The 9,553-nt window shown below is 43.0% G+C and overlaps 1 protein-coding gene across 1 annotated transcript in view; it reads left to right on the forward strand.

The window, feature by feature from the left end:
- Positions 1–9,553, forward strand: part of LOC128666738 (uncharacterized) — a 499,427-nt gene that overhangs the window by 251,956 nt on the left and 237,918 nt on the right. Inside the window, exon 10 of the mRNA XM_053721495.1 lies at positions 8,903–9,010. Within this exon, the coding sequence (XP_053577470.1) occupies positions 8,903–9,010 (108 nt within the window). The remainder of the gene's footprint in view (positions 1–8,902; positions 9,011–9,553) is intronic.

Consider the following 9,553-nt stretch of genomic DNA (forward strand, 5'->3'; position numbering starts at 1 on the left):
AAGGCAGCTACCTGGTCCTCCTTACATACTTTTACAAAGTTTTACATATTTGACGTTTTTGCTTCGGCGGAAGAAGTTTTTGGGAGGAAGGTTTTGCAGGCTGTGGTGCCCTCAGATTAGGGTTCGCCTTTTTTGCCCTCCCGGTTTCATTCATTGTCCTCTAGAGCTTGGGTATATGTTCCCAATAGTAATGAATGAAGCCGTGGACTCTCCTCCCCTTTAGATGCTAAACATAAATTATGCTTACCTGATAATTTTATTTTCATCGAGGGGAGGAGAGTCCACGGCTCCCGCCCATTGCTTTGGTGGGCGGACCTAAATTTAGTTTAGTTCTTCTGGCACCATTTATACCCTGATATTTCCCCTACTGTTCCTTGTTCCCTCAGCAGAATGACTGGGGGATGAGGGGAGTGGGGGAGGTATTTAAGCTGAGGGTGTCTTTGCCTCCTCCTGGTGGCCAGGTTCTTAATTCCCACAAGTAATTAATGAAGCAGTGGACACTCCTCCCCTCGATGGAAATAAAATGATCAGGTAAGCATAATTTAAGTTTTCATAATCTATCAATAAAGACCATACACAGAGCACACGACCAATTACAAGCTGTATATACACATGCCAATCTCAAACTGGCATCAGAGCATGCACAATGGGTAGATCTTGTTATTAGTCTGCACGTGCCATTCCATCACTTATCTATTAATAAAGTGTATGCATGGAGCACGTGCACCACTCAAAAGCTGCATAAATCTCAAACTGGCATCAAAGAGGAGCTATTGCATTTTTTTTAAAATAAAGTTGTAGCAGTTTAAATTGAAATGTAGGTTCTTACGGTTATTCATTCAGTACCAGAATACTTTTCTTCTACAAGATATGACGAGTCCACGGATTTCATCCTTACTTGTGGGATTTATCCTCCTGCTAACAGGAAGTGGCAAAGAGCACCACAGCAGAGCTGTATATATAGCTCCTCCCTTCCCTCCATCCCCAGTCATTCTCTTTGCCTGTATAGTAATAGGAAGAGGTAAAGTGAGGTGTTAGTTTAGTTTCTTCAATCAAGAAGTTTTTTTATTTTAAAATGGTGCCATTGAGTACTATTTTTTTCAGGGAAAGTGAGGAATCTTTCTGCCCTGATGTGGATGATCTTAGCAAACGTTTTCTAAGGTCCATGATGGTTCCCACAGCAGCTGAAGGTTGTGTAAGAAAATCTTCAGTGTGGAGAACGGTGTCTTGCTACAACCAACTTTGAGGTATGTTCAGTCTTTTTGTTTCTGGGAGACTTGATGCACAGAACAGGCTGACATTTTTCCCTTTATGGGAAGGGGTAAGCAGTATACACTAGGCGTAAAGAAATGGTGTACCTGGAATCCCTTTATCTTTATTGCCAAAGTATGTTAGATATTCCTTGTCTTATCAAGGGGGGTTAGATGCTGGGAGTTGCGGTTCTGCTTATAAGCTGTCATTGTTGTGTCCACTGGCCGGAGGTGTGCAGTGTTTTTTAGGATGCTTTCCCTCGATATCTGGAGTGTTTATAAGAGGGCACATGGCTTGTACTTAGAGGACATGTTTATTTTCAATTATGACCCATGCGGGTCTTACTGAGCTTTAGTGACGCCCACGGTGGGCGGGGCCTAGTTTTGCGCGCTCAGACGCGCAGTACAGCCGGATCGTGTGGGCGATAGAGTCCTGATCTCTAGTGGGGCCTAAGTTGTCCTGTCTTCCTAGGGACCCGAAAGGCTCCTCGAGTAGCAGCAGTTACATTCCGGGGGCAGGTATTCGCCACAGCAGAGCTGTGGCATGGTGCAGGGGCCTAATTAAACTTTAATTGTTAAAATCTTTAGTATATTGGTCTGACATATTTCTGCAAGCGATACAATACTGTTAGAGAGTTTTGGGCACATCAAAATAATTTTTATTGCTATAAACACTTTTTTGAATGTCCCAGAAAAATAGTTGCGCTTTTAAAGTTTAAAGGCGCAGTACAGTTTTTTTGCTGCATTAACTTTTTGACTATAATTGAATTCAGAGCTAAAGAATTTTTTAATAAAAGATTATAGGATTGCTAATCTGTTTAACATGTCTGACTCTGAGGAGGAAACTCATTGTTCTATGTGTTTAGATGCCACTGTGGAACCCCCTCTGTCTTTTTGTCCCTCGTGTACTGAGAGGGCCTTGCAATGTAAAGCACAGATTTTATGTAAAGAAAATGTATCTAAGGATGAGAAGAAGGGAATACCGCAAACTTCTACCCAAGAGTCACAACCTTTAACGCCCACCCAAGCGACGCCTGGATCTTCAACCACGTCTAATTCCTTTACCCTGCAGGATATGGCTGCAGTTATGTTAACTACCCTTACAGAGGTATTATCTAAATTGCCAGTGTTACAGGGTAAACGCAGTAGGACAGAAGTCAATGTGAATACTGAGTCCTCTAATGCTTTATTGACTATTTCCGATGTACCCTCACAGGCGATGTTCCCTCTAATGAGCGCGGCAGCGCATTGATTTCTATTGTCCTGCGCACTTCTAACGTACTGCTGCGCATCAAAAGGGCCGTTGATCATCTTGGAGCCCTCAGCGCGCCAAAAGTCTCAGTGCACATTTGAGTAGTAAGCGCAGGCAGCATCGACGCATGTGGAATCTGTGTGAAGAAGGTGGAAGGAGCTTCTGCATAGTAAGTTTGCACATTGCATTACAGTACTGACTAGTGATTAGCACTTATCATTGGGCTTAATATTCTGTAAGTTCTCTGCTCTGGCGATACTATCAAACATGTCTCATGATGAGACATGTTTGATAGTATCGCCAGAGCAGAGAACTTATAGAATATTGAACCCACTGATGAGTAATCAGTAATAGACCACCGCACGCTAAAAGGTTTTCTAATAAACTGTAAAATGGGCTTTTCCTCCCGCATCAAACTGTGCTAAACTGACTTCTACCTGCCAGTAAGGTTTACATGAGATCCCGGGTCGTGTTTGTGTATGCCCGGTCCTCCACCCCCTCCCTATTCTCCAGAGCTTGGCCTCAGACGCATCAAAGAACTACTGTGTTGCTGTCAGATGCCATCAGTTGGGCTTTTCCCCTCATGCTGGGCTATCCAGCACCCTGTGAGGCTCCCGCCCAGCCCAAACAATGGCCTTTTACAGTGACACAGAGTAGTTCGTTTACAAAATTTTAACTTCAGCTTGAAAAGAAAAATACATGTAAACTGATTTTTTTTTTTTTTTTTTTTTTAAAGTCATCCTTTTTTAAATATCGCCCATTCTTTTCTTTTTTTACTGCATTGTCCCTTTAAGTCTTACAAAATGTTATTAATCTTGATTAACAAAGATGTATTTTCGCTAGAATAAAAAAACAGGGAGAAACTACTTTGTATGTTATTGCTTTCTCTATTTGAGGTCACTCCAGGTTTTGCTTATCCTGTTTTTATCCTGTTTTTTTAAGAATCAAGTGGTAGCATATCCATCATATATATAGAAAAATGCAAATAAATAATAGCTGACATTTCTTATACCACTTCGCAAGAGGGAGCCTATGCATATAGTTTAGGATATCTGTTAGCCACTTCCGCATGGTAATAGCACGCTGTTTCTATGGAGGTTCGCAATATACACCCGTGGCGTAACCAGGATGTGACCAGCTGCTGATCACCATCTTTTAAATGGGAAACCCTATTTTATAGCTTGGTAAACAGCACGGATTAAACAAGCGGTCAAATAAACCGCATAAATCATTTGTATGAAATAGAAAATAATGCATTTCACAACACTTTGTCTTTAAGAATTGGTTGTCCGTGAGGTGTGAGCCCATATTAGCTGAACTACAAATACGAACATCTAGTATCAAACGCCATAAACAAAAATGGTGCAATTTTACTGAATGTGTTCTAGAAGGCCTCTTACAGGTTCCACATTATTTGTGTTAATATATGGTGAGAGCTTGCGTTCCAGGAACAGTAGATTGAGCACATGTTTAGTGGCATTTAATTGATCCCCCCCCCCTCTGTCATTAAGTATGGGAGATCCTTTCTTATTGAGTCTAGAGGATAGTATGTGGGCTACTGGAAAATCCTTCTATTGCTTCTCTTGGGTTTTACCAATGTGCCTGAGGATGTCTGTTGTGAACCTGTCCTGCTTCCCTGTGGAGTGTCACTCACTGTGTGTGAGGGAGAGTGTGTGCTTGAGAATGTGAGGGAGAGTGTGTGCTTGAGAATGTGAGGGAGAGTGTGTGCTTGAGAATGTGAGGGAGAGTGTGTGCTTGAGAATGTGAGGGAGAGTGTGTATATGAGTGTGAGGGAGAGTGTGTGAATATCTATGTGCGAATTTGCGTATGTGTGTAATTATGTTTTCAAGTGCAGTAGTGTACACATTTTTTTTTGGTCACACTCTCTTGACACTTGCCCAAAATTTGCACAGGTAAAACATTTTGTGCCCAGTGCTCAAAAAAATTAGAGGGAACATTGCTCACAGGGATCTTATTTGGGGGTCAGGGAACTCCTGTCTGAGGGGGAACTTTCCGATTCGGGAAGTGCGTTACCTCAGACAGACTCGGACTTCATGAACACCTCCGCCTGTTACTTCGAGAGGTTTTAGCGACTCTGGATGACTGTGACCCTATTTTGATACCACCAGAGAAATTGTGTAAAATGGACAAATACTTAGAGGTATCTGCTTATACTGATCTTTTTCCGGATCCTAAGAGAATCTCAGAGATTATTAAGAGGGAATGGGACAGACCGGGTATCCCGTTCTCACCCTCTCCTAATTTCAAGAAAATTTCAAGAAAATGTATCCCATATCTGACACTGTTCAGGACTCTTGGCAAACAGTCCCAAAAGCGGAAGGAGCTATATTTACCCTGGCTAAGCGTACAACTATTCCTATTGAGGACAGTTGTGCTTTTAAAGACCCTATGGATAAGAAATTGTAGGGTCTTCTAAAGAAATTGTTTATTCATCAGGGTTTCCTTTTACAACCAATAGCCTGCATTGTACCAGTTATCACTGTGGCGGCCTTCTGGTTTGATGCTTTAGAAGAGTCTCTTAAGACTGAGACTCCTTTAGAGGATATTTTAGACAGAATTAAGGCTCTTAAGCTGGCTAATTCTTTTATTACAGATGCCGCCCTTCAGATTGCCAAGCGCGTAGAGCGTTATGGTTAAAATCTTGGTCTGCTGATGTGCCATCTAAGTCAAAGCTTTTGGCTATTCCTTTCAAAGGGAACACCTTATTCGGGCCTGATTTGAAAGAGATAATTTCTGACATTACGGGAGGTAAGGGTCATCTCCTACCTCAGGATAGAACTGCTAAACTGAGAGGTTAACAAAATAATTTTCGTTCCTTTTGGAATTTTAAAGGAGTCCCCTCTTCTTCCTCCTTTTCCGCCAAGCAGGAAGAGAATTTTGCTCAAGCCAAGTCCGTCTGGAGACCCAACCTGGCTTGGAACAAGGGTAAACAACCCAAGAAGCCCGCTGCTGCTACCAAAACAGCATGAAGGGGCGGCCTCCGATCCGGGACCGGATCTAGTAGGGGGCAGACTTTCTCTCTTTGCCCAGGCTTGGGTAAGAGATGTTCAGGATCCTTGGACACTGGAAGTCGTGTCCCGAGGGTATCAGCTGGAATTCAAAAGTTCTCTCCCAAGGGGGAGGTTTCTTCTTTCATGATTGTCTGCAGACCAGACAAAAAGAGGCGTTCTTACGTTGTGTAAAAGACCTCTCTACTATGGGAGTAATTCGTCCCGTTCCAAGACTGGAACAGGGACAGGGGTTTTACTCAATTCTTTTCGTGGTCCCCAAAAAGGAGGGCACGTTCCGACCCATTTTAGATCTAAAGAGTCTAAACAAGTTTCTCAGAGTCTCATCTTTCAAAATGGAGACTATTCAAACAATTCTGCCATTGATCCAGGAGGGTCAATATATGACTACCGTGGACATGAAGGATGCATACCTTCATATTCCTATCCACAAGGATCATCATCAGTTCCTAAGGCTTGCCTTTCTGGACAAACATTTTCAGTTCGTGGCTCTTCCCTTCGGGTTGGCCACAGCACCCAGGATCTTCACAAAGGTTTTAGGGTCCCTTTTGGCGGTTCTCAGGCCGTGGGGTATTGCAGTGGCGCCTTATCTGGAAGATATTCTGATCCAGGCGTCTTACCATCTGACAAAGTCTCATACAGACATGGTCCTGTCCTTTCTGAGGATTCACGGGTGGAAGGTGAATCTAGAAAAGTTAATTAATTCCACAGACCAAAGTTCCCTTCCTGGGAACTCTAATAGATTACATATCCATGAAAATTTTCTTGACAGAGGTCAGAAAGTTAAAGATTCTGAATACATGCCGAGCCCTTCAGTCCAATCGTCGGCCATCAGTGGCCCAGTGCATGGAGGTAATTGGATTGATGGTGGCGGCAATGGACATCATTCCATTTGCTCGTTTTCATCTCAGACCACTACAGTGGAATGGAGATTATGCAAATTTGTCTCCTCAGTTAGATCTGGATCAGGAGACAAGAGACTCTCTTCTTTGGTGGTTGTCTCAGGATCATCTGTCTCAAGGGACGTGCTTCCGCAGACCCTCATGGGTGATAGTAACGACAGACGCCAACCTTCTAGGTTGAGGTGCAGTTTGGAATTCCCTGAAGGCTCAGGGTGTGTGGACTTAGCCGGAGTCGCTTCTTCCAATCAATATTCTGGAATTGAGAGCAATATTCAATGCGCTTCAGGCATGGCCTCAGTTGGCTTTGGCCAAATTCATTCGCTTTCAGTTGGACAACATCACGACTGTGACTTACATCAATCATCAGGGAGGAACAAGGAGTTCCTTAGCGATGACTGAAGTATCCATGATAATTTGGTGGGCGGTGGCCCACTCTTGTTATCTGTCAGCAATCTACATCCCAGGAGTGGACAACTGGGAAGCTGACTTTTTAAGCAGACAGACGTTTCATCCTGGGGAGTGGGAACTCCATTCGGAGGTCTTTGCCACTCTGATCCTCAGATAAGGCAGACCGGAGTTGGATCTGATGGCATCTCGTCAGAATGCCAAGCTTCCAAGATACGGATCCAGGTCAAGGGATCCTCAGGCCGAACTGATAGATGCCTTGGCAGTGCCTTGGTCGTTCAACCTAGCTTATGTGTTTCCACCGTTTGCTCTCCTGCCCCGGGTGATTGCTCGGATCAAAACAGGAGAGGGCTTCAGTAATTTTAATTACGCCTGCATGGCCTTGCAGGACTTGGTATGCCGATCTAGTGGACATGTCCTCTCTGCCGCCGTGGAAGCTTCCATTGAGGCAGGACCTTCTCTTTCAGGGACCCTTTCAACACCCAAATCTAGTTTCTCTGCAACTGACTGCTTGGAGATTTATACGCTTGATTTTATCTAAGCGGGGGTTCTTTGATTCGGTCATTAATACTTTGATTCAGGCACGTAAGCCTGTCACTAGAAAGATCTATCATAAGATATGGCGTAAATTTCTCTTTTGGTGTGAATCCAAAGGCTACTCATGGAGTAAAGTTAGGATTCCCAGGATTCTGTCTTTTCTCCAAGAAGGATTGGAGAAAGGGTTATCAGCGAGTTCCTTAAAGGGACAAATCTATGCTTTGTCAATTTTATTACATAAACGTTTGGCAGAGGTTCCAGACGTTCAGTCTTTCTGTCAGGCTCTAACCAAAATTAAGCCTGTGTTTAGACCAATTGCTCCACCCTGGAGTTTGAATTTAGTTCTTAATGTTCTTCAAGGGGTTCCGTTTAAACCCATGCATTCCATAGATATTAAGTTGTTATCTTGGAAAGTTTTATTTTTGGTTGCTATTTCTTCTGCTCGTAGAGTTTCGGAGCTTTCAGCGTTACAATGTGATTCGCCTTACCTTATCTTCAATTCTGATAAGGTGGTTTTACGTACCAAACCTGGTTTCCTTCCTAAGGTTGTTTCTAATAAGAATATTAATCAGGAAATTGTTGTTCCTCCTTTATGTCCTAACCCTTCTAAGAAGGAGCATATGTTGCATAACTTGGACGTGGTCCGTTCCCTGAAGTTTTACTTGCAGGCGACTAAGCATTTCTGCCAATCATCTTCATTATTCATTGTTTTTTCTGGAAAGCGTAGGGGTCAGAAAGCTACGGCTACCTCTTTCTTTTTGGCTGAAGAGTATCATCCATCTGGCGTATGAGACTGCTGGACAGCAGCCTCCTGAAAGAATTACGGCTCATTCTACCCCGGCTGTAGCTTCCTCGTGGGCATTTAAAAATTATGCTTCTGTTGAACAGATTTGCAAGGCTGCAACTTAGTGGTCTCTTCACACTTTTTCCAAATTTTACAAATTTGATACTTTTGCTTCTTCTGAGGCTGGTTTTGGGAGACAGGTTCTTCAAGCAGTGGTGTCTTCCGTTTAGGTCCCTGTCTTGTCCCTCCCTTTCATCCGTGTCCTGTAGCTTTGGTATTGTATCCCACAAGTAAGGATGAAATCCGTGGACTCGTCATATCTTGTAGAAGAAAAGGAAATTTATGCTTACCTGATAAATGTATTTCTTCTACGATATGACGAGACCACGGCCCACCCTGTCATTTTTAAGACAGGTATATATTGTTTTTTAGTTAAACTTCAGTCACCTCTGCACCTTTGGCTTTTCCTTTCTCTTCCTAACTTCGGTCGAATGACTGGAGGTGGAGGGAAGGGAGGAGCTATATATACAGCTCTGCTGTGGTGCTCTTTGCCACTTCCTGTTAGCAGGTGGATAAATCCCACAAGTAAGGATGAAATCCGTGGACTCGTCATATCGTAGAAGAAATAAATTAATCAGGTAAGCATAAGTTTCCTTTTTTACTGTTAAATTTCCTCAGTTATGTATTGATGAAAATAGAGCGATTTTATTTATTTTGTGTAACCTCTTTATCTGCAATAATAGGACTTCATGAAGAAAGTTCGGACGCTATAGCCACTCATAAGGTAGAAGACAATGCGAGAGATGAAAGTGGCGCTCATCAGTCGGAAATCGTTCCCGGCGCATCTGCAGGTGAGTGAGCAACATAAGTTATTTGTACAGTTTGTAAGTCTTCTCTCTGGGTTGTAGAAATATGTTAGATTGAAACGTTACAGAATATTTTACTGTACAATGTTCAGGTTTTCTATATATTATCTTGAAAAAGATTTATATTAAGTATTTTATTTAGTCCATAAACGCCAACATTTGTCTGTCTTCATTTACGTTAAAACATAATTGACCAGTGAGATCGGGCTCCGCCCTCAGGCTGATGGGGAAAGTACAAGTTAACTTCCATTCTGAAAAACAGAAACAGATGGCGCCTCCTAGAGCCATACTGTAATATGCGGCTCCAAATAATTTCAGTGCATAAAGATATTTACTCACAAAGCCGCAGCACTAGATATTTACACAGCAGCTGCCGCTTCAGAATACACAGGCGGCAGGTAGGGGTAATAACACAGCAGCTACCGGCTCAGGATACACAGGCTGCAGGTAGGGGTAATCACACAGCAGCTACTGGTTCAGGATACACAGGCTGCAGGTAGGGGTAATCACACACAGCAGCTACCGGTT

The sequence above is a fragment of the Bombina bombina genome, chromosome 7 (assembly GCF_027579735.1).
Source record: "Bombina bombina isolate aBomBom1 chromosome 7, aBomBom1.pri, whole genome shotgun sequence".
In the NCBI taxonomy this organism is placed as follows: domain Eukaryota; kingdom Metazoa; phylum Chordata; class Amphibia; order Anura; family Bombinatoridae; genus Bombina; species Bombina bombina.